We start from the raw sequence: 25313 nt of genomic DNA on the forward strand, positions 1-25313 counted from the left end.
GACCCGGGTCCTGCGTGCTCCCGGTTTGAATACCACCTTGCAAATGATACCGCGCCCAAGAAAGTTCTGGACTCGTTCTGAGCCCGTGAACTCGCCCTAGTCCTGGGCTGCCATAGTCGGTGCTTCCAAATGGAACGCGCTGCCAACCGAGAATTGGGTAAGTTTGATCCTCGGACAGCTCTTCTCTGAAGGCTCGTACTCTGCATACGGACATTAGGGTGGGGGGCGGGGGTGAGTCAGAGGCAAGCCAAGAGTCGCGATGTCCACCTACAGACTGAAGCCCCGACTTTACCCAGCCTGCGGGAACCAGAGCCGGCCGGTCCTCCAGTTCTGTGTGTAGGGCCAGGCCTCAGCCTATCTTGATTTTATTTACTCCCCCCAAAACCAGAAATACATTTTAGTTTTTTTTTTTTTAACGTTTATTCATTTTTGAGAGACAGAGCGTGAGCAGGGGAGGGGCAGAGAGAGGGGGAGACGGAGAATCCGAAGCGGGCTCCAGGCTCCGAGCTGTCAGCCCAGAGCCCGACGCGGGGCTCGAACCCATGAACCGTGAGATCACGACCCGAGCCGAAGTCAAACGCTCAACCGAGCCACCCAGGCACCCCGAAACAACATTTGAGTTTTTAAGCCACAACGGAAAAGCAGCAGGTGCAAGGGAGGTACCTGCCACGTGGGGAGTGTGGGCCTCCTCCCCGCCCTCCCCCATCCCCCCACCCCCACCCCCACCCCAAACATCCCCTGACCTTTGATGGTGGAAAGTCTTGCCCAAGTCCAACCTATAACCTTCAGAACAGGGTCCCCTGGACTGTGAGTACAGTGGACGAAGCTCTTGGGATTTGAGGAAAACAGATAAGCTTTGAGCACAGCTGGGCTGTAGCTTCTTTTCTCCACCCTCCCCCCCCCCCCTTCAGCTGTGGCAGCTTGCTCCTGATTTCTCTGGAAAGGCAGCTCCTAATTAGAATGGATCGAAGAGTCTTTGCTCCAGCTTTGTTCTCAGTCTCGATTGAATCGTTGCTTTAGGACTTAATCTGCTGCAGTCGCTGGTGGGCTAGGACCCTTGGCTCTCTGGGCTGCCTCTCAGGCTCAGGCAAGCTGGCACCCGGAGGTGGGGGGGGGTACCCTGCTGGCACCCGGAGCGGGGGGCCCAAGAGCTCTGCATCACACCCCTGCACCTCTCCTTCCAGCTTCCTTTTCTGCTCTATTTTTCTCCACACCTGCTTTCTCTCCCTTGAATTTCCTTTCATTAACAACCCAAGGCTGTCCAGGGTGCCAAGTCCCCGCTGGTGGGAGTGCAAATTGGTACAATTGCCGTGGAGGGCAATTTGTCAAATGCTATTAAAAGCCTTAAAAAAAATGCATAGGCTCTGACCTGGAGAGGCCCCTTCTAGGAATTTGTCCTAGAATATAATAATTGGACAGGGGTCCACAAATCTGTGCAAAAGGCTGTTGCCCTCAGTGCTTTTCATGAGTGACAACTTGGAAACCTGGAACTCCTCTCCAGGGGGCCGTGAACAATGACCATGTGATAAACCAACCATAAAAGAACCTTTTGGAGCTGATTGGAGAAATCTGAGATGTTGACTATCAGTGGCTCCTAAGGAACGACTTATTAATTTTATCAGGTGTGATAATGGCCTCGGTATTGGTTTAGAGACACGTGACAGGAGGGTCGGTGTCTGGTTTAAGCTGTTGTAACAACAGGATCGGGGAAGGGAGATAGGAAGAAGCAATTCTGGCCAAATCTGGCAAGTTCTGAATCCGGCTGCCAGGTTAGTGAGTCCCCACCACGCTCTTCTAATTTTGGGCACGGTTTAAAATTTTCATGATTTTAAAAAGAAAGAAAATGGCCATGTAAAACCCTATTTTTTTTTTTTTTGACCTGAAGTGATGTCCACAAGATACTGCTAAGTGGGAAGAGAAAAAAATCCCCAAGAGCATACGTGGCATTATCCGATATTTTTGGTTTCACAAATATACATGGAACGTTATATGCAGAAGAAAAAGGAGGGAGCACACCCACCGGAATGTTAATGGTGGCCATTTCCGGTGGGAGGATATGAATAATTTTCACTTTCTTCTTTATACTTCTTGAGCGTTTCTGACTTGCTTTTCCTTTTGCAGTACGCATACATTATTACGCTTATTAAAAAAAAAAGCCACAGTTACTAGAGAAAATTTGGAAATCACCTGCTATACATTGGGCATTATTATACACCAGGCCTCGCAAAAGGAGGTTTGACATATCTTAATTCACACGCGGTAATTGGCCAGGTTGATGCTAGGACGCCCGTTAGATAGATGGGCAGCTGACCACCAGGGAGGGTAAGTGCTTTGCCTATGGACACACAGCTGCATTTCTCGAAAATAATTTTTTTAACCTTTATTTCTGAGAGAGAGAGAGAGAGAGAGGCAGAGTGTGAGTGGAGGAGGGGCAGAGAGAGAGGGAGACACAGAGACCAAAGAAAGCAGGCTCCGGGCTCTGAGCCATCAGCACAGACCCTGACGCGGGGCTCAAACTCAGGGGGTCAAATCTCAAACTGAGATTATGACCTGAGCCCAAGTTGGATGCTTAGCCGACTGAGCCACCCAGGCGCCCCCTCGCGCACTTGGATTTCTAATTCCACTCTTCTGATGGGAAGCCGGTGCTCTTGCCACAGAAGCCCAGCTTCTTCTAGAGGAATTTAAGGAGTATCAGGCGGGAGCCCTGCCCTCCAGGACCCGACACTGTCTTGACCCCTAGTCTCCTGCTTCCATGCTGTGCTCTTGAGTCACCTGCCTCTGCCCCGAGAACCAGTGACATAGCAGCTTTCCCAAGGACGCATCCCCCCCACCGCCGCGCACCTCCCAGGTGAAACTTGAACGCTGCCCCTTTCATATTTTCTCCTAATGAGCCTTCCCGGGCTTCTTGCCTTTTAGGGTGGAAACAAGCCCTCTGCTATCTGCTTCATATTTATCAGCTTGCTTTACTGGCAGAGCAGAAGAGTGAACGGGCATTGTATACATAAATACCATAAAATCCACAGAGGGCTGGCGCGGGCCTGAGTTCTTAATCCAGGCTCCATCGCTAACAATTTGCAACCCAAAGAAGTCACTCTCTCTCTGTTTTCTCTGTCTCTAAAAGTAAATAAAGGATAATCCATTAGAAGAAATCAATTGGCGTTCTGAGGAAAGGAGGGGGCATAGATTCTCCAAGTTGGGCCGAAAATACAATGTTTCCCAAGGTTTTGTCAGTGGTGGATGTGGACAAAGCCGTCTCCACCCCACCCCACCCCATCAGACCTCAGCTGGGGTACAGTGACATCTCTTACCTGGTCTCCAAGCTCCGTGGTTTGTTTGTCCTTCTCCCCAGCTCTCCCCTGCCGGCCACCCCTCAGTCCTTGCCCTACCCTGCATGCAGTTTCCAAGAGGGGCCCCAGCGTCATGCCTCAGGGCCTTTGCACATGCAGTCCCCTTTGTCTAGAATTCTCTTCCCCAGCTAGCGTCAGGTATTTTCCTGCAAGGTCCCTGGAAACTCTCCCTGCTCACCCGAGCTGAACTCCTCAAGGGCACAACCTCAGTTATCTCCAGTATGCAGCCGGGCTCTGCACAGAGGCGGACGCAGGAAAGGGGCAGGCGAGGGCAAAACCAAAATCTTCTCTCTGTATCTCCAGGATGGGCAAAACGTGTCTAATAGATCTGGGTTAGAATTGCTGCTTTTTTAAAAAAATTTTTTTAAATGTTTATTTATTTTTGACAGAGAGAGAGACAGAGCATGAGCAGGGGAGGGGCAGAGAGAGGGAGACACAGAATCGGAAACAGGCTCCAGGTTGAGCTGTCAGCACAGAGCCCGACGTGGGGCTCAAACTCACGAACCGCGAGATCATGACCTGAGCCGAAGTCGGACGCTTAACCGACTGAGCCGCCCAGGCGCCCTAGGGTTAGAATTGCTTCTATCCCCGGGATACGGTGACTCTGTGCTTACTGCCACCACAGTTTGGGACGGGACGCTGTTCAATAGTCTCCGTGTCAAAAGCCAACGTTTTATCACTAAAACGAATGTATTTTTACATGGACGCTGCAGGTTACCTCCTGCCCCTGAGTCCTTGCAGAAGGTGACCTAACCAAATCACCTATCTCAGCCTGGAAAACCACAGGGCTGGTTCTCATGGCGGAAGTGTCTCCATGGTGAACCGCGGAGTCTGGGGGCCACCCGCCCGGGGGCTGCCTCCCACACCGTCCGCCTCAGAACGGGGAACCTTTCGTGGTGGGTCCCCAGCAAAGGACTCAGCAGGGGAAGTGCCTGAGTGTCACAGAGACATCGCGTTTATGTTTCTGAACACTGACTCCCAAACTCTACTGGCCCGTGGGTCCCCAGCCTCCCGCTGGCCTGGCCTTCCCCTGCCCTCTTGGTGGGTGAACCCCAGCCAGGTCCGCAAGCAGCAGGACCTGGCAGGGGTGCTTTTTCTCCCTCCCTGGCTCACCCTCTGCTCTCTCCTGCTCTATGGCCATTTATCAGACGGTGATTTCCCCGCTTAACTGGACCGCTCTCTCTCACGCTGCTAGAGGGAGGGAAGGGGTTTTTCTTGTACTCAGTGACTGATCCCCGGTTCGCAGAACAGGCACCGGCACATAGTAGGTGTTCAGCAAATGTTGACTGACTAAATCTGCAGACCTGGCGTGCATCTCCTAAATGTTTGCTGAGAATGGGCTCTCCAGGCAAGTGAAGAAATTGATAACCACTGACGAGATTCCCCCCAAATAGTGTGTGTGTGTGTGGGTGGGGGGGGGGGGCACTGGGAGTCCATAATAGGTATGCTGGTTTCCACTGGCTTCCTGTTGCCTTTGCAATAAAATCCAAGTTCTTTCCAGTATGGCCTCTTTGTACCTCCTTCCGCTCTTCCCGGCACACACCGGACTACACCTCACAAGCCTTAAGTTCCTGGACGCTCCGAGCTCGTTCACACCTCAGGGCCTTTGCACTTACTGTCCTTGCTGCCTCGTCCCTCAGACGGTCCCATGGCTGTGGGGCCTCAGCTCAAATGTCCCTTTTCCTTAGAGTCCTTCCTGCTCCGCCCCCGCCCCCCAACCCAGTTACCCCACCACGGGTCACAGCTGCTTTTTTATTGTCTGCCTAGCACTTAGCAAGGTGTGAAACCATCTCGATCATTTATTTACTCGTGCTACTCGTTTCTTGGAGAATCTTGACCATCTTACTGCTCCTAACTGCTTTATTCTGTCGCGCTCTGTTGAGCTCCCCTTCCCGCTGGGGCTCCACGCAGGGCGATCCCACACCTCTCAGGGGCTCTTGGTGATCGGAACTCAGACCGGACCGGTTCAAAACTCGGTCTGGGCTCCGAGCTTCTCTACAGAAGGGGCGGGAAGTGGGGAGCAAGAGCTTTCTCTTGTCCTCTCTCCGGGGGGACTGGGAGCAGAGGGGTCAGGGGAGGCCGGCTTCTGTCTCCCCTGCCTGGTCTCGATCTGTTTCCATCTGCTGCGGTCTCCGTGGAGACGGGTGCCTGGTCGTTTTGGGACCTCCTCCGCGGCGGCCCCTCCTCGGGAGGGAGCAGCCGTCTCCCCCTCCAGCCCTGCCAGCAGGCCAGGCCCCAGCCTTTTCCGGGTGGGAAGCAGCGCCCTTTGCCCAGGATCTGTCCGGAAGGGGCCCGCCGACTCTGCCTCTAAGAGCCCTCTGGGGGTCGTGCGCAACTGAGTCGGGAGAAGCACAGGCTTCTCCCCACCAAGTCCCCCTGAGCAGGCACAGCTCCGGAACGTGCGTGTCGAGCTCCCCCAAGGACACCCCCAGCACCCCGTGCCTGCAGCTGGCACTAGGTTCCTACAGCTCAGCGGGCATCCAGCAGGGGGGAGTGAGGTTCCAGCCTCTTGCTGGCGGTGCCCTCTGCCTCGGGAGGGTTCTCTGGGGGCGGTACCCGCGTGCCAACACCACATCTACCCTCACTGGCTGCTCAGCTTGCTTCTACCAGCAGGGAAAGGCGAGGCGCACAGAGGTTGGCAGGGGGGGCGGCAGGTTCCCAACAGCAGGGCCAGTTCTGCCACCTCCCATCGTGCCCTGGGGAAAGCGTCTGGCCCCAGCCTTTTGTCCTCTCTTAACACCTCTTTGTCCCCAGCTCAGGGTCCCCGTAACCAACCCTGGAGCAACTGGAAACGTCCCCTCCATGGCTCCTTGGTTGTTTTTGGTAGGTTTCCCTTCCGGGCCACGTGGCCCGAGATCAGCAGCTTGGCATTGCTAGAAAAGGCGCCTAGAAAAAAAGCCCCACGCGTCGTAGGTCCTCCACGACCACCTTTGGAAGAAATGACTCAGTCGGAACCCTGCGGTGGCTGCTTTGGGTTCATGTGAAATGACCCTTAGAGGAAGGGGCTGGGGCCGGGTGGGGCCTGGCATGGTGCCTCCATGTGCCCGATGCCTTTCACCTGTTATTTCACTTCTTGTGGTCACCTCGAGGGGCAGCCTCGCCGACCCCCTTTGCAGATGGGAAGGCTTCCACCTGCTCCGGGCCAGGCCAAACCGGGGCGGGGGTGGGGGGCGGGGGTGAGTAGGGGGGGGAGGAGAGGGAGGTGGAAGGGGCAGCAGCTGTGAGCAGGGCTCTGGAGTCCACGATCCTGGCTCTAACACCCCTTGGCTAAGTTACTTAATTCTGACTCTGGCTCCTCAATCCGTAGAAGTGGGACGACAAGACTGCACGGCAAGGATTAAATTAGCTAATATATGTAACGTGCTTAGCCCAGGCAGAGACATGGCCGGCCGTCAACAGCACCCAGAGTAATTTTCGTGATCATCGCTGCCATTGGGACAAACCCAGGTCTGTCCACCCCGAAGCTGGCGCTCTGCACCAAGCTGGGGGGGGGGGGGTGCGGGCTGAGGGAGGGTGATGAAGCCGAGGGCCCCCGGGGGGGAGGGCGCGGTGACAGGCGGCTTTCCAAGCCAGACTGCGGCCCACAGCCCTGATGTAAGAGGCTATGAGGAACCTCTGTGGGTCTTTAATCAGGGGAGTACAAGGGTGAATATGGGGTTTTAGGAAGATTAATCTGGCAGCAGGCACAGGGTGGAAAAAGAGTCAAGCTTAGTACAGAGAATTATGACGGCTGCCAGGCTCCGAGAGGCAGGTCAGTGAAGGAAAACGGCCTGGTTCTCGGCTCCCTGGGCACCAAGGGTTCCCGGCAGCCGGGAAGGGCTGGGGGCCCCGAGGGGGCCGGCAGAGGGCACCGTGTGGTCAGCGACAGTAGCCACTGCAAGGGACCTCTGGCGCCTGCCCAGAAGAGGCAGCAAAGTGAATACGTGAGAATGAGATGGCCACCGGCCCCTCGGCCGTGTGGCCAGTTCCGAGCTGCCATCCCACTGCGGGCTGCGCTCAGTGCAGACCCTCCAGGGCGGGCGGGACCGCCGACTCGGGCAAGTGCCAGCTGCCTCCAGCGAGGGGCCACCAAGGTTCTGAGCGCCGCTCCCCAGGCTGGTCTGGAACCGGGGCTGCCCTGGCCAAGAACGGAAGGAGATGATGCCTCTTTACCTTCTTTTATTTAAAGCCGTCAAGAAGCTGTGGGAGGGCCGGGGCAGTTCCAGGGTCCCTTGGCCCCGAGGAGCTGCGGCCGCTGGTGGCTCCCCAGCAGCACGGCGCCTGGTGAGGCGCAGCCCACCCCGGCCCTCACAGCAGCGCGTGGAACACCTCCACCTTCTCCCGGTACAGGTGGTGGAACTGCTTGGCCAGGCAGCGGAAGGGGGCTTCACAGTTCTCCAGCTCCTTCTGTAGAGACAAGAAGCCGGTGGTGTTACCGGATTGCTGCCGTTCACCTCACCGGCAGGGCTGGCGACAACCGCACCCTCTGTGTAGGAAGGAAACGGAGACGCCGACAGGTTATGGGAACTTGCAAAAGCCACACGCCTGTCAGTGGTGAAGCTCGGTCTGTACCGGACGTTTCTACAAAGCGTGTACTTTTGGCCATGCTCACCAACGTGTGTGACGGGAGATGAGACTGAGACGCGTCCTCCCTTAGGTTTGACTGGGGCCCCGAAGGCCAAAGCAAAATCACAGACGGGCAAGGATGCCCACAGTCACCTTGAGTCAGGCAAGGCCGTGGCACTGACCCCTGGGGTGCCTCTCCCTCACCCCGAGCCCAGTGGGAGGTTCCGAGATGAAGACCGAGGCCCGGGGGGCTCAGGCCAGTGCCGGGGCCAGGCCTGGGAAGCATCGAGGTCCAACTGGGGCTGGCTGCTTTGATGGCCCAGCCAGGAGAGGGTCGCAGCAGCCCTGCCCTGGACCAGCGGTGGCCTGAGCGGGGAGCCGGCCTGGTGTGGCCTTGAAGGGACTCTGCACGGACGTGCTCCAGGAGGGCGATGGCCCCAACAAGAACAGAGGGAGCCAGGCTGCGGCAGGGTGAGGGGGCGTCACCTGTGATCTGCAGGTGCGGGGGGGGGGGTTCTGCCAGTGGGCCCGGGAGGGGGCATCACGGCGGTGCTCCCAAGGCGCCAGCCTGAGACACCCGGCAAGTCCAGAGGGACTGTAGCAGGTCCCAGCAGGGCCACCTGAGCCGCCTCTCCCGCAGGCTGCGGGCTTGCGAGGAAGCACAAGTGTAGGACCTCGGACCAGCGGCCCGGCCTCCCACGGCAGGTGTGGCAGGAGGCATGGACGCTAAGTCATTAGGAACCTACAGAACCCGGCACAGCGCTGTGCATTTTCATCACTGAAGTGAGTATTTTGTGACTAACGGTGCCCAAAGGACTTTTTGTTCTCGGAGAGATGAGGAAAGTTCCAGAGGTGGCCCTAGACTTTTCTCTACGGGGTGGGAAGAGCCGGCCCTCCAGGGTGAACGCGGACGAGCTCTCGGGGAAAGAAAATGGTAGCCTCTCAACGTAGCTACCGCCCTCGCACTCTCTGTGTGCACGTGTGCATCTGTGACTTACCGACTGTTTTGCAAAATAAGTTGCCAGAAGAAAGAGCCCGCTCCTTTCGGGGCAGAAGCTCAAGCTGTGAACGCATGAGAACCTGTTTTCAAACAATCCTAGGCAGCTGCCACAAGTGTAGCCTTGACAAGAGGCAACGATACCTCCCCAACGAAAGGGAAGGATTTCCAAACTGAAGAATGTTCTGAAGTCATCGAGCCCACTGCCCTCGTCTTGTAGGGGAGCGGTCTGCGGCCCAGGGCGGGTGCGGTGGCTCAGCTGGTGTGTGCAGAGCCGGGCCGGGGATTCGAGGTCCCCAACGGGAGAAGAGCGGCCTTTCCGCTCCGCCAGCTGGGGCGACAGAAATGCACAACGGAAACCAGTTCTCACAGAGCGTGTTACCCAGACTTTCTAGCAAGGGACATCCCAAGGTGAAGGAGACAAGTTGGCCAAGAGCCGACACAGAGGGGGCGGTGCTGAGGAACGAGGGGGGCCGTCTGTAGGCGAGACGAGAACCCCCACTGTCAAGGACCAGCAGCCCTCTAGTCGGACAGGAGAGAAAGAACTCAGTCACATCGGCAACGCCAATGTTAAATAGTAAAATGTTACACCGGCTGAAAGCATCGTTAAGTAAGGAGCGGAAAGAGAACGAGGCCTACACAGGACACACACAGGGATTTCCAAATGAATCTGAAAGCTCCCAGAAGCAACATGTGGGGAAAACACAATATTAAATAATAATATAATATATATATAAAATATAAACAGTTATATAAATATATATTTATATAAATATATTAATATATTATATATATTTATATAATATTACATATTATATAAATATTTATATAATATTATATATTATAAATATTATTTACATATTATATATTATATAAATATTATCTATATATTATATATTATATATTTATATAAGTTTATATATATATAAATTTATTAACATAAACATATATATTAACATAATATATAATATATAATGCATATTTATTTATATTAATATAATATATATATTAATATATATTTATTTAATTTATTTATAATATTTATTTATAATATTTATTTAAATATATATATTTATATATAATATATAAATAATATTAAAAAGTTAAGAAATACAGTGGAGATGAGCCTCTCTGTGTACCAGGGAGCACTCCTGAAGTAGCAGATGTAGACGGAACCATTTTCCGAAGGCATTAAGAGGGTTTGCCAATGACAAGAATCCTGGAACCCTTCTGTTAACCGATCACAGTGTCACTGACATACCCCAGAGGATGTCCGCTTTGTGTGAAAGATCCTTAGAACAGGCTCTCAGACCAGTGCTCAATCTGGCCTATAGTTCTGCCCCTGAGAGTCCCAAAGTTGGTTCTGTGGCAGGCCAGAGCTCCTTCTAGAAGGTCCTCGTGCTAGACAGGCCTGCGTTCTAGTCCTGGTCCGACTGCTCATAAGCTGGGCAACCAGGGAGAGCTATGTGACCTTTCGGAGTCTGCTCGGCATCTGTAAGACAGGGACAGCAGTGGCTGTCCGCCAGGGCTTCCAGAAGTGTCGGCAGAGAACGTGTGCAAACACCTAGCCCATAGCAGGCCCTCAGCAAACGTCGGTTCCCTCCCTCACCTTCCTGCAAGAGGAACCCTCCTCAAGAAGGAGGGGATCCTTCCTGAACTTGCTTGCATTTCATACTGTCCTACACCAATGGACACTTTATGTTTCTATTTTAACGTCCTTAAAACAATGCTTAATGTCAAATACTGAGGGGTGTTAGAAAGTCTAAGAGGAACCGCAAAAGACCCCAAATGGCCAAAGCAATCCTGAGAAAGAAGAACCAAGTTGGAGGGGTCAACGTGTCCTGATTTCAAACTATATTATGAAGCAGCGACAATCAAAACAGGATGGCCCTGGCATAGAAACAGATACAAAGACCAACGGAACAGAACTGAGATCCCAGAAATAAACCCCTGCATACGTGGGCGATAGTCTCTGTGATAAATGATGCTGGGAAAACCAGATATTCACATGCAAGAGAATGAAGCTTTTACAGCATTCACAAAAATTAACTCGGAATGGACTCGAGGTCTGAACTTAAGACCGAAAACCATAAAAGTCCTAGAAGAAAACGTCGGGAAAAAGCTCTTGGACACGGAACTTGGCAATGATTTTATGGATATAACAGCAAAGCACAAGCAGCGGAAGCAAAAATCAATAAGTGGGACTACATCAAACTGAAAAGCTTCTGTGCAGTAAAAGAAACAACAAAATGAAAAGAGCAGGGGCGCCTGGGTGGCTCGGTCAGTTAAGGGTCCGATTTCGGCTCAGGTCATGATCTCGCAGTCAGTGGGTTCGAGCCCCGCGTCGGGCTCTGTGCGGACAGCTCGGAGCCTGGAGCCTGCTTCGGATTCTGTGTCTCCTTCTCTCTCTGCCCCTCCCCTGCTTGTGCTCTGCCTTTCTCTCTCTCTCTCTCTCTCTCAAAAATAAACACTAAAACAAAACAAAAAACGAAAGGGCAACCGATGGAAAACGAGGAAATACTTGCAAACCACACATCCGATAAGGGGTGAATGCTCAAAGTATATGAGGAACTTAGATAACTCAATAGCAAAAACGTAAATAATCGGGTTTAAAAAAATGGGCAGAGGAGCGAACAGACGTTTTCCCGAAAAGGATATTCAAGTGACGAACTGGTACGTGAGAAGGTGCCAGACGCTTCTCACCCGCAGGGGAAGGCGAGTCAAAACCACGACCAGACCCACCTCGCACCTCTTGGGATGCCCGTTACCCTAGAGAGATGGCAGGTGCCGGCGAGGACGTGGAGAGAAAGGGACCCCCCCCCCCCCGGCACTGCTGGTAGGAACGCAAAGGGGTGAGGCCGCTCTGGAAAAGCGTGGAGGTCCCTCAACTGTTAAAACTTGAACTACCGGGTGGTCCAACAATCCCGCCTCTGGGTAAATACCCAAAGGAAATGAAGTCGCTGCTTTGAAGAGATGTCTGGACCCTCATGCTCACTGCATTATTCCTAATAGCCAAGATGTGCAAACAACTTAAGTGTCCATCAACGGATGAATCAGAGACCGTGGTCTGTGTATGTGCGTAATGGGATATTGTTCAGCCATAAAAGGGAAGGAAATCCTGCTGCCTGTGACACCGTGGCTGAACCTTGAGGGCATCATGCTAAGTGAAAGAAGGCAGACAGAGAAGGCAGACAGATTCTCGCTTACGCGTGGATCTAAAGAAACAGGAGTCACGGCAGCACAAAGCAGGTGGGGGGGTTGCCAGGGGAGGTGGGGGAAATGAGCGAAGGGCGCCAAGTTCCAGTTTTAAGATGAGTAAGTTCTGGGGGCGCCCGGGTGGCTCAGTCGGCTAGGCGTCCAACCCTCGGTTTCTGCTCAGGCCATGACCTCACGGTTTCGTGGGGTCGGGCCCCGTGTGGGGCTCTGCGCTGATGGAGTGGAGCCTGCTTGGGATTCTCTCTCTCTCCACCCCACCCCTGCTTGCGCTGTCTCTGTTTCTCTCAAAATAAATAAACTTTAAAAAAAAAAAAGAAAAAAACAACGTCTGCTCGCCTTGCGGAACATTCGCAGAACAAGTTACTCTCAATCCAAGCTCCTATCGTATGGCCTGATGTGGGTGGCTCAAGGGCACCAAAGATGAGAAACCCTTATCCTCAAAAGCTCACGAATTTGAATTTCATTAGTTGAGCATTTGCGATGATCGGGCCAGAAGGTAAGAGGGACACTTATCTTTGTAGAGTCTAGGACTGAAAAACTTTGAGGCAACAACACTATCCAGAAGATGACTAGGGGGAATAATTCCATGTGAAAAAGCAAATATTGATTGAGCGTGTGTTATGCACTAGGCTTTGTGCCAATGTTTTCGTATTCGCCATCTGACTTAATTCTCCTATTTGTCACTCAATGAGGAATGGGAGTTTATTATCCCCATTTTACAGGTGAGGAGCCTGAGGCACCAAGAAACTAACGGACCCGCCAAGGGTCCCACGGTTCAGTCCTGCTGCTTCGCCATCGGTGGGCAGAGCGCTGGCCTTTACCCGCCAAGGAAGCAGGCCGCTTGGGGGGATTTAAAAGGTTCACATCCGCACGGCAACTGAACAGTCATGGGACCTTGGGCGAGTCCCTTCACCTCCTCAACACGGAAGTGGGGCTTATTAAGGGCCCGGCTCCCAGGCCCACGGGACCGTGAGGACCGTGAGATAATGTGCCAGCACCGTGATCCATCCCGTCTCACGCGAATGCCAACGGTCGCTACGATCGAACCCAACGCGCTTGTGTTTCTTATTAAACTGAGATACAACTTTTTCCAGGGCCGGCTGGCCGATCTGCTTTACCGTAGCGCACGAGTGGCTCCTGAGAAAAGATCCTGGACTAGGAATGGGAACATCAGCTCCAAATGAGAACCTGGGTATGGGAGCATACTGACTCCATGCCTACGAGGTCACGTGAGAAACCACACCCAGGAGGGGCCCAGTCCAGACGTGGCCACGGAGCAGGCGGAGGTACTTACCGCGGATGTTTCAAAACATTCCAGGCCTTGGCCCAGGGCCCACGCCCGGGCCTGAGCCGAATCCACCGCCCGTCTGCCGGCCAGGTCTGTCTTGTTCCCCACTAACACACCTACTCGAAAGAAACAACCAAAGCATCACATTGAACTGTGGCAGCCTGGGAGGACAGCTGGAGAGAGAAAAGAGCAAAGCACACGGATTTTGAGGGGTCTGAAACACTGGGGGAGGCTGCCTGATTCGAGGTGGTGAGCACCGGGAGAGAGAGAGGGTCCAGGGCTGGCCCCCGAGGGCCCCAGGAGAGGAGGAGGGCTTTGCTTTTCCCACACAGCTCTTGTTCAGCCCTTCTTCTAGACTTCACGTGGATCTGTCTGCCTTGTCTCCTTAAGGCTGCAAGGCGAGGGCCAAATTTATGTGAGCATTTGTGATAATTCCTAGCACATGGAGCAAACGTTAAAAATGGTCATTAATACTAATCTAAGGGCTGGGCTCAGAGTCAGGGACTCAGAGGTAATTTAGTTCCATTCCCAGCTGCATCAGCTGCAACTAATTTCTGAGCCCGTCTCTGGAGATCGCTTTCCCTGGTCTCTAATGAGGGGAATTTGTTGATCGCACATAGGGATGAAAAATAAACTGATTTAAAGCATTCAGAAGTGACAATAGGACTTGAATGTTTACTTGCGCCCCACATACAGGAGAAAATGAGGAATTCATCCCCAGGGCTGGCTTTCAGAAATAAAATCTCATTCCTATCACTGCACCTTCCCCGTGTTACCTTGAGTCTCCTCTCCGTCACCCTGCAAGGCTGGGGGTGGGGGGGCGAGGGGCGTCATCTGCCCATGTTACGGACTCACGGAGGTATGTGGTGACTGTGCCAAGAGGCAGAGCCACTGTTCAATCCAGACCACCATACTCAAAGCCGGGGGCACCCTGTTTTACACCCGTAGCCACCCCTGCAAGGACCTCGCGCTCGTGGACTTGAGGGACGGAGGTGCTGCTGGAAAACGCAGATGGCCGCAGCTCCTACCTGGGAGGGACGTGCCGGGGATCTGGGACCGGGCCTTCTCCAGCCACTTGCTGCAGTTGGTGAAGGACTGCTCGTTGGTCACGTCATAGACGAGACACAAGACGTTGGGACTCTCCCACTGTGCGGGACGGGCCGGATGAGTGCACGTCAGTAACGGTGACAGCGATTTCTAGGCCGGGAGAAAAATCTGGCCTTCCAAGGGAAGGGACAGGGGGTGGGGAGATAACCTCTAATAGGGATGAGAGTCAGAAAACTGAGCCAGCCCGCGGGAGAAAACAATTCACCCAAAGGAACGAAGGGGAGGGCACGGGCTCACCTCCGCGCCAGGCTGCCTGCTGGGTGCGTTCTGTGCATGGCTGAGAAACCTCCCGACCCTGCAGGGCCGGTCTCAATATCCCTGCTGCCTAGCTAAAGACACTGGGTTCAGAGAGGGTAACTGACTTGCCCAGATCAGACATGCTTTAATGACTGGGGTAGGACTGAGGCTTTTTTCTACCCAGAAAAGCTCTGGCCTGCCACTGGTTTCATTCATTCGTAGTTGGTCGCATTCCTATGGAGGGCCCGCTCTCATGCAACTTATTAGGTTTTTCTGCTTTGCAGGCCTAATAGGCATCCTTTCTTCCATTAGCCAGCCACGGGAAACCTGTTTGTCCCGCATCTTCCTAATAAGGGCTGGCTGTTCCCAATGCAAAGGGCACTTTCTGCTTCTCCTGCAGTGTGCCGGCCCCAGTCCAAACCAGACCAACAACTGGACAGGGCTCACTGTCCCAATTAAGAACCAGGGCCGTGCCCGCGAGGGCCGTCGCCTTCAGGGGCCGCTCGGAGTCCTGGGACGTCCTGCTGCCCGGCACAAGGGCACAGGACAGCCCTGCTCAGGCTGTGATGCCCGTCCTGGTGTGTGAGGCTCTCTTACCCTGCCCTCCCCTCTGGGTACCCCCGTCCTGCACAATTACAGTTTGTTTCTGGTGTGTCCGTAACCTCCAGGGTGTGGGGAAGAATCCTTCCTCCCTCCAGTTGTCCTGGCAAGGCCAGCCCAGGATTGGCTCTAGAGGGCTCACTCCTTCCCAAGGCTAGGCTGCCATTTGGACTGAGCGGATGAACCCCTCACACCTTCACTCCGCAGACTAACTCAAGAAGTCTTGCTTGATCTCCCCTTTTGTGCATGAGGGAGACACCTCTTTCCTCTAGGCCTCAGTGAGGTGACCCAGGGTAGGCCTGGGATCGAGCTGGAGCCAGCGTAGGAGCCCCGAGTCAGGGTTTGAGCCGATGGGTACCAGGTGGCCCTGACTTGCCCAGACACATCCTCCCTCTGCCCAACAGGCCAGCACCCAGGGAGAGGCCGTGCCCACAGCAGGCACGCCGTAAACACCACGGATTGATGCACGAAGCCAAGCCCATGAGAAATGACAATCATCAGATCTCTTTCTTTTAGACAACAAAAAAGGGGCAGAAAACAATTTCTATTAAAATGTGGCCATTCTTGGAAAGGCAGGGGAGGGCTCTGGAGAGCTCAAACCTTGTAATTAGCTCACTGGCCCAGATTAGCAGAACTGTTACCTTGGAAGGTATGGCAAGTGGGATCCTGAGAGGATGGGCGGGTGGGCACGATAAGCCTGGGGCGGCAGTAGGCACAGGGCCCAGAGCAAACCCCGGGGACTGGGCCAAGGTGAGTCTCTCGCTACAGGGAGAAGGAAATATTTGCTCCTGGCATCACCAGCGGGGGCTGTCTAAAGAAGGGGGGCCCAGAGCGCTGCAGGGACTGAGTCACACGGCTCCGGCACATTCTGAACCTGGCCATTCCAGAGCTGGGGGCGGGGGAATCACGTGCACGAGCCAGTCCCGCTGGCCAAGAAGCCGCCAAGTCCCAAGGCTGGGAGGAATGGCCCTTGAAGAACTCTGCCTTGGTAGCATTGTCCTCCAGGCAGCCAGGTTGCAGTGACACTGGCGGGAGAGCAGCGAAGGGGTCAACTTTCTGGTGGAAGGGGGCAGGGGCGGGGGTTAGGGAAAAGGTCGCAGGCTACTTGCCAATTTATCCAGCATTTCCGAAAACAGCTCCTTGCCGGCAGAGTCAAAAATGAAGAGTTCCTAGAACCAGAAAGGCAAGTCCCAAGAAAGTCTGCATGTAGAAGGGAAATCGCTGGCCGCAAGTCCCCGAGACGACGCTGGGCTCACCGCAGGCCTGAGACAGCCGGCACAACCAGCACTTTCTGTGTGGCGGCTCACCTCTCCTCACCCCGAACCCAAAAATCCCAGGAGTGCTAAACAGGCTGACACGTGCTCTGGTTTCCAAAAGGTCATTCTGCACTTTGTTAACCAAATTGATTTTCAGATCTTAAGACAATTCTTTTTTAAAGCAGGTCACCGAGTAGGCCTGGGGAAGGCGCTTAAAGTAGGACAGCCTGCCGTCGGTCTCCGATGGTGGGATTCAGACAGAAGACAGAGGATGACCCTTCCTGCCCCTGACCGAACCTCGGCCAGCCCAGGCGAGAGCCCCTCCCCGATGCTGCTGCTCTGGGAAGTCTCCCCCTTCGGCTCCCCTGGGCACTGATGCCCCCTGGCTGGCTTCTGACCCCGGCACAGGGTCTGAAGGTCAGTGCTGTAATCTGCGTTTCATGCTTTCTCACTGCCTCGGGGGTACCTAAAATTGTGTTTTCTCATGGATCTCTTTAAGAAGGCGGTGATTCTTTTGTTGTTAATGTTTATTTTTGAGAGAGCGAGAAAGAGAGACAGAGACAGAGACAGAGACAGAGCACCAGCAGGGGAGGGGCAGAGAGAGAGAGGGAGACACAGAATCCGAAGCAGGTTCCAGGCTCCGAGCTGTCAGCACAGAGCCCGACATGGGGCATGAACCCACAGACCGCGAGACCATGACCTGAGGGGAAGCCGGACGCTTAACTGACTGAGCCACCCAGGTGCCCCGTGGAAGGTAGGGATTCTTAAACCTTCTCTCCAGGAAAGCACGTGCAAACATAATGCCTTGCGATTCAATTTCCAGAGCTGTGGACTCCCGTACAGGGACCCGGGTTAAGGACCCTGATACTCCAGTAAGTTCTGTGAGGGCAGGGCCCGTATCCCAGTCCTCCCAGCCCGTATCAGCGACTCTTCCCAAGTGCTCAGACAAGCCTAGGCCAAGTGCTGGTACAGTATTCCCTCTCAGGGAGGAAGACAGTGACCACAGGGACTCTGGGCCCAGCTGGAGGAGCGGTGAGCTCTCTCAGGTCAAGGGCACCACTTACCACGCTGTCCCCCGTGTCAGGGACTGGCACCGTCTTCACCACCAAATCCACCCCTGTCGTCTGCCGAGGAAAACCAAGAATATGCGCGTCAGAGGCTCCCAAGAGGCGTGTTACAGGACATGATGAACATCTGATGCCCAGGAGGCAGAAGTGCTATGTTCTGGACTCACTGCTGTAGAAGTCAGACAGGACCAACTAGGCTCCTCCCACTCCCGGCTCACAAGGAGGTGTATATGGTCACCCAGTGGGCCACCGGCCCGTCTGCGCCACAGGCAGCCTCACGCCCTGAGGCTCGTGGAAAAGTGATCTCCACGTGGCCATTCAAGCAGCCTCCCATCAGATTGTAGGGCTTCTTAAGGAATTCTGGAAAGTCACTCCCTCAGGGCTGAAGGACGATCGTTTCTCTTTAAATTCTTTTTTAAGTTTATTTATTTATTTTGAGAGAGAGACAGTATGAGCAGGGGAGGGGCAGAGAGGTGGGGGGGGAGAGAGAGATTCCCAAGCAGGGTCTGCATTGTCAGCACAGAGCCCGGCGCGGGGCTCAAACTCACGAAAACAAGAGTCGGGTGCTTAACTGACTGAGCCACCCAGGCGCCCCCAATCGTTTCTCTTTAAGCCTTGGCCAGCCTACGACTCCCACGTCTCACCAGGGTGTAGTTCTTCTGGAAATGGGCTCCATCGCTGCGGAAGATCTGTGCCAGGGCGGTCTTGCCCACTGCCGGGTCTCCTGTGAGGTCAGAGGAGGGGAAAACCATCATTTCTGTCCTGATCTGGCTTGAGAACTGCCCCCCCCCCCCCACACCAGAGCGCTAAGTTAGAAACCAGAAACTTCAATGAGTTTTCAGAGAAGACGTACTTGGCTCTCATGGGGACTTGGGAGGTGGCCGGCAGGGCCACGGGTCCGGGAGACCAGTCTTCAAAGCCCGGTTGCATTTCTTCAAGGGTAATCCTTTCATCCAAAAGAACTGACCCAGAAGGTAACAGAGCTTAAGGAAGGCTTCAGAGCACTCGGAACAGAGCTGACACACTGTTTCACTGCACACACCCCATGGGGAAAAGCTGTCACTTTCAAACTTGAACGTGCTTTGAAGTCTCGAAGGTAAAGGGCTCAGTCTCATAGGCTCACCTGCCTAACGGAACCAATCTGAGTTCAGAGCTCCCATACTTAGGACCCTGCGTGCTTCTTTCGGGGTGGGGGGTGGCGAGAGCTGGGAGGGTTTCTGCATTTACAGGAAGCAAGGAGTCCGCCTGCTACATCGGCCAACCTGAAATCCATTTCCAAGTGACACGTTCCACTCCGGCCTCGGCGTGCCCAGCAGCACTGCGGATCCGTCATCCCAGGGGCCTCCCCACGTCTGTCTACAGTCTATCGACAACAGCCACCGTTTCCCCCGAGCTTGCTTTACGCCTCCCGGGGTTTACCTCCCCGCCTGCCTTCGTGGGTCGACAGCCTCATGAATCGGTATCTCCAAACTAAAGGTTTATGTCATAGTTTCAGTTTGAGATCTGGACCTTTCACAAGACTGTGGGGAGCAATTTTTTTTTTTTTAATATTTATTTTTGGGAGACAGCGAGACAGAGTGCAAGCAGGGGAGGGGCAGAGAGAGAGGGAGACACAGAATCGGAAGCAGGCTCCAGGCTCTGAGCTTTCAGCGCAGAGCCCGACGCGGGGCTCGAACCCACGAAGCATGGGATCATGGCCTGGGCCGAAGTTGGACGCTTAACCGACTGAGTCCCCCAGGCACCCCTGTGGGGAGCAATTTAATCTGGAGGCTCTCCATGCCCACCCCTAGTCCCCCTGTCCCACCCCCAACCGCTTCCCCATGACCCTGCTCTGCCTCTGGCGATGCCAGCCTCGTTCTCATTCGTGAGATCTTCTGGGCCTTGAGTGTTACAGATTCTCCTTCCGGCCCAGGCTCCTCAGCAAAGCCACCAGTGCGTTCGTGTCCGTCTGTCTTGTGCCCTCTGGGGCGATCGCCCTGCTTCCGCTCTGTTTTACGGTCGGCTTCCAGGTGCCTCTTGACTTCTCCGCAGCCCGCTGCTCTGTTCGCTTTTCCGTTTTGACTTTTCCCACCTATATAATCTTCTCTCGCGAGGCCATTACTTGCCTACTTGTGGCATTTCTCCTGTGCACCCCTCCAGGGCTGAGTGAGCTACTCAGTCTTGCTTTTCTGTTTACCACCGCGTCTTAGAAGGGAACCATTCCCATGGTCCTGTTCCCTCCTTCCCAGCCCCCACCCCCTACCGTGACCGTCAGCCTCACTTGCCAGATGAAGCTTCCGAGGCTCAGGGAAAGCTGGGTAACCGGGCGCAGGATTCCTACATCTCACTCTTCCCGCCGGACCCCACTCCTCTCCTAGCGCTCAGGGACACTCCTGACCCGTTTCTAACACTGCCCCTGCAGGCCCCCATCGCCGCAGCCTTGCCTGACATCAGAGGCGGCCACGGGCTGCACGGTGGCCGGGTACCCATCCATCTCCGAACAAACAGAGCATATCACTCTCCCTCTTGCGCTCTGTCTCCACCCGCTTGACTCCAATTTTGCGTCTGAATCCAGTTGGAAATTGGCTCTTCCTGCTCGTGAAATCCCCCACGGATTTGTTCTAGTTAATTTCATAAATCTTCCTTCCGACTGTCAGTCAGAGTCACCCACACTTATGGAAAACCTCGAGCGTCGGCTGAGGAGGGATCCGGCACAAGGAAGGGAAGTAACTGATAAACACATTTGCAGAGCAACACGATGACAAGTGCAAAGGCAAACAGCGCAAGCTGAGAACCAAAGCATCTGAGGGTGCGTCGAGGAAAGGAACGAATGAGCAGTTTCGGCAGCGAGGCCGACTTCCTCGGGGTGGTAGGGGGGAGGGGGCTGAGCCTGGGGGACAGAGGGAGGGACGCCTGCAAAGGCACCATGCGAGGTCACTGCCAAGTCCAATGGCTTTTTCTCGGCTCCCATGCTCCTTGGTGTCTCTGAAGGATGAGTCAGCCCGAAGCAGCCCCCTCCCGCCTGCCCCCCGTGTCCTTCCACTGGCCTGGTTCTCCTGCCTCCGAACGTGGGCACTCCTGTGGGTCTGTCTGCTCCCAGTTAGTCTGTCCCGTTTACTCTCTTTCCCCTGTCACTTCTCTCTCCCACGCTTGGTCTCTATCTCCAACAACCCGTGGATGTTTGCACTAGAATGTTGGGCCTTCAGCCGATCTATCTGTCGACAGCCAGGCTTGCGTCGCACCCCCAGGTCCCAAGGGGTCTTGCTGACCTAACCCACTTTTTCTGCCCATGTCAGCAGGTGCTCACCCCTCCCAGCTGTACCCAGGCTCCTGCAACTGCCGTCTCTATCTGCAATTGCCTCCGCTCAATCTCAAGCCCGTGTTGCCTTTGTCGTCCCTGAGGACAGCGCGCTGGTTGCCTCAGGCCTCAGCCCGGGCTCTGTGTCCCGCCCCGGGTCGTGGGAGCCGGGACTCTGCTAACGGGGGTCTCCTCTGCCAGGGGCTTCCTGTCCGGCTCTGCCAGTGCACGTTCTAGAGAAAGACTGGCAGGTGGGGGAGGGCGGATGGACTTGCCCCTTTCCCACGTGCCTGCTGTCTAAGCAGTGCGTTGGCAATGGCCTTTACTCCAGCGGTAGGTATTTACTTCTCTCCAGTTTATTACTGGACCAGCCTTTTTACTCCCGCTCGGGAGATGCCAGCAGCGGGGGGACAGTGCCCTCTTCTCAGGTCTGCGTCTCGGCTCCTCGGGGAGCTCTCTTCCTGAACTTCCGACGACCTGTCTGCCTCCCTGCCTCCCTCAGCCCAGGGCGGGGGGACCCTTCCTGTAGCTGCTCTAGGTGCTGCCTTCCTGTCCCTTCATCCTTCCAGGACCTGTTTGATGGACATACCACAGGAAACGCTCACATCCCACTTGTTCCCCAGCTGTCCTGTACGCCACATCTGGGCTCCACGCCCCTGCGCTCTTGACCTTCAAGAAGCCCTCAGAGGGAACCTCCCTCCAGGTCTCCCTCTTGTCGTCACCCGTGAGGCTCACGGCTGGCAGCATGAGACTTTTCCGAGCCACCTTCTGGCGAGGTGCTATTCTCATCCCCACTGCTACCAAGGGGCAGTAAACCCAAGTCCCCACTCCAGCTGTGTGACCTTGGGTCAGCGATCTCTCCGGGCCTCGGTTGCCATTTCTATAAAAGGCGGACAATAAGCACCTATCTCGTAGAATCGTTAGGAGGACGTAATGAGCTCATATGGGCAGTGCCTGACATACTTCAAGTCATATTTAAGTGGTTTTTAGGTAAATACAACAGATAAATGTCAAGGGTTGTCCCCTCTCCTCATCTGAGCCAGAACAAGGAGCAGCTGTGCTGAGGGATTTCTCTGGTATCTGGGACACAACCGGCATTCTCTTTGTGTTTGCTTGATTATAAAGTATTATGCACGTCTCAGCCCTTCCGTGAGTGTGGGGGCTGCCCTGGTTCACCCCCGTAGTCCCACTGTACCTTGCACGATGATTCACACACAGGTGCTCACTAAATATCTGTTGAATGAATAAAAGCACTTGAACTGAGTATCAGGTCCCTCACTGACTAGTTATGAGAGGGAAAAAAAAGACAGATAAACTCAATTTAAAGAGTAGGCCTGGGAGGGGAGAGGAAAAAATAAAACCAGTGGGGAGGGGGGGTGGTGTATGTGGTGGGGCCAGTGTAGAGAATGAGACTCTGGTGGGTGGTGGGGTAGGGGGGCCTGATTCGCTGTGCTGAGGTCTTTCGGGTCCTGGAAACTTCCAAGAGGAAATGCTTGACCTCAAGGCCCTGAAAGGAGGCTGAAGTTGAGGACTAGACTGGAGTTCAAGAATCACTCAGGCAGTGGCTGAAATCAGGTGAAATCGTACCTGGGGGCTCGGTGTCAAGAGGGGCAAAGAGTCTAGCATTGAGGCTTGAGGACAGTATAGCCGGAGGCTAAACACAAAGCTCTGGAAACCAGATCGCCTGGGTCTGGAGGCCAGCTCTGCTGCATCCAGCTGTGTGACCCAGGGCAAGTGTCTTACCCTCTCTGGGCCTCAGATGCCCCACCTGTAAATAGGATGCCAAATAATACCAGTCCCTCAGGGTTCTTGTGAGGACTCAGTGAGACACCTGTGTTGAGGGTTCGAGTGCAGTGTTGGCACACAGAAGGTGCTCTGTAAGTTGGCCCCGCGGGATGGAAATTGAATTAAAAAGGAAATGAGAGAACAGTCAGAGAAGCCCATTTAAAAAAAATACACAACTTCAGAAAATAAAAACGTTCTTACCTCATCCGCAAGGAAACTGAGGCTTAGAGAAATGCTGTGCCCAAGATGACACAGCCCTTCAAAGGAACAGTCAGAATTACTTTTGTTACACAATACTGCCTCTCCTGGCACTCTGGAAACTACAGATCTCTCTTGAGAACCACCAATTTTTTTCCTCCAGTGTGATCTGAGTTACTACTGTCAGGCATCTGTGTCACCCTTTTCTTTTCAGATTAGAAAGGCCATTAAAAATATCATCAATTTCAGTCTGGAAGAGAGGAATCAAAAGGGGAATTTTTTTCCCCCTCTATATCATTTCTTTCATGAGCTGGTCGGGGAACCCTAGAGAGATCTCGGGGTTCAACGGTAACACAAATGAAGAGTTTTGCAGCTGGGCAGGCTTAGGGGGCTGAGATCCTGCCTAGGACTTTCCTTCACGAGGGGGTGACCCTGGGCAAGAGACTTGACCTCTCAGTGCCTCGGTAAGATCAAACAATACAGCACCGACCCCAGTGTGCTGCGGTGAGGGGACTGAATGAAGTGCCTGTGTCCGGCATGCACTAAGGACTCAGTAAAGCACATCTGTGTTCAGGGGCCCCAGGTCGAAATCCCGGCAAATATTTTCCTGACTGTGCTGACATACAAAGGGAACAATACAAATAATACAAATGTGAATGCCACATTGGCATTCATTCCACAACTAGTTACTGAGTACCTCCTGGTTCCAGATATTGTTCAGGATGCTTGGGACGTCGGAGTCAACCAGAGATTCCTGCCTTTGGGGGATTCAACATTTATAACCTCCTGAGTGCAGGGCAGCATGGGAAGTCTGGCTCTTAAAGACAACACACATGGCCCTTTTGCAAACTCTGGTCGACTGTACATTACGGTTTCCCATCCCTGTTACCAGAGGGGGTGCGATCAGGACAAAAAAATCCTACAACTACTGACTACCAAAGTTACTGATGCCTAACACTGGGATACGCCACATGGTTTGGATGAAGCATTTATGGCGTGCTTAGCCTGATTTTTTTTTTTTTTTTTAACGAGTCTACTCCTCCTGAATACAGTTTAAACTGGTGAAGGTGGTCTCAGGGTATGACAGGGGGCGGGGATATCTGCTGGAGCTACAAACGTGCCCTGGGAGAGAATTCTTCCACCCCTAGTGGCATTTACTCTATCAGTAATCGCATTAACTCGTCTTTGGAAGAGAGAAAGGAAAAGAGGGTAGGCAATTTACGCGAACAAAAGCTCTCAGTAACTTACGAAGTCTCTGGATTCTGGAGACTAAATTTCAAACTCACCTGCCAGGATGCATTTGGCCGCCAGCTTCACCATGGTAACCAAACCACCTCCGCGGACCAGACAGGGGAAGAGCGGCTGCTAGAAGCGTCGGGGGGGGACTGCCTGGGAAGGGAAGTGGGGACGGCAGACACTCAAGGGGCCTGGGGCCGCGGTGCGGACAGGGACAGTGGGGTCCGGACCCTCTGGGCTGGGGGCGGCTATCGCGCGCGAGGGTCGGGGCGGAGGCGCAGAGGAGCGCCAGACGGGGACCGGCTTCAGGCCTCAGAAGGCAGCCTGGAAGGTGCGAGCGTGGCGACGGGGCTCCCGCTCGTTCCCAGCCTAGCTCCTGGCAGTGGGGATCGGGAAGCGCGACGCCGCAGCCATCCGACCCCAACCCCAGCACAGCGCCAGACGCGCTCCCCGGGCAACCACTGCCCACCTACCCCGCCTCCTCCTCCTTGCTGACCCTCGATTGGCTGCGGTCAAAAGCTCCCACCCCACCCCGGCTCTCGGAGGCCAGTGGGAGGAGGGGGCGGGGCCCATAACTCCCCCCGGCCAGACACTTCTTAGTGGTGTCTGCCCGTCAAGCTCACTCCGCTAGACGAATGGCTACTGGAGATGTCAATCATTTCCACCTCCCGCCCCCGCGCCGCCGGAAAGTTCACGGAAATGAAACTCCCAGCCTCCTCCAGCCAGAAGCGGTGAAAAGAGAAGCTTTCTGATTGGCCAGAGGCTGGCTCGGACCATCTTCGGGAGGAAGGGGGATTCGTCGCTCCCCCCGCCCTTCCGGAAGTGAGTTCGCCCAGGAGGGGCGCGTCTGGCGCGCGGGAGTTTGCAGCGGCGCCTGCGCAGTAACGTGGCCGCCGCTGCCGGAGCGGAGCTGTGAGCTGGTTTGACTTCGCAGAGGTTTTTGTGGTTCCAGGTCGCCGGCTCCTGGGAGCAAGACTGTGTCGTGCATCAGGAAATCCGATTCTTGCCCCGCATCCCGCAGGGAAGTCTTGTTTTTAAAGCCCAACGATATTATGCGCTGCAAAATCTAAAATGTGAAAGTATTTCTAGTGATGTCTGTGAAAAGAAGGGAGAACAAGGAAACTTTGATCGGGGGGAGGGGTTGGACTCGGGACTTC

The 25313-nt window shown here is 54.3% G+C and overlaps 1 protein-coding gene across 3 annotated transcripts; it reads right to left on the minus strand.

Annotated features, from left to right (window-relative positions):
* Window positions 1-7495: 7495 nt before the first annotated feature.
* IFT27 (intraflagellar transport 27) lies at window positions 7496-24736 on the minus strand. Of its 3 annotated transcripts, XM_042947700.1 has the most exons (8): window positions 24630-24736; window positions 24207-24309; window positions 18305-18384; window positions 17658-17717; window positions 16447-16506; window positions 14422-14539; window positions 13400-13509; window positions 7496-7733 (listed from the first exon to the last, which is right to left on the minus strand). In XM_042947700.1, exons 2-8 carry the CDS (start codon window positions 24238-24240, stop codon window positions 7635-7637), a joined length of 561 nt encoding a protein of 186 aa, XP_042803634.1. In that variant the 5' UTR covers window positions 24241-24309; window positions 24630-24736; the 3' UTR covers window positions 7496-7634. The 3 variants fall into 3 exon arrangements, with proteins under 3 accessions (XP_042803634.1, XP_042803633.1, XP_042803635.1); XM_042947699.1 differs by lacking the exon at window positions 24630-24736 and having other exon boundaries at window positions 24207-24623; XM_042947701.1 differs by lacking the exon at window positions 24630-24736 and having other exon boundaries at window positions 7725-7812; window positions 24207-24623.
* Between the last annotated feature and the right edge of the window lie 577 nt (window positions 24737-25313).

This window comes from Panthera leo, chromosome B4, assembly GCF_018350215.1.
Source record: "Panthera leo isolate Ple1 chromosome B4, P.leo_Ple1_pat1.1, whole genome shotgun sequence".
NCBI classification, from domain to species: Eukaryota; Metazoa; Chordata; class Mammalia; order Carnivora; family Felidae; genus Panthera; species Panthera leo.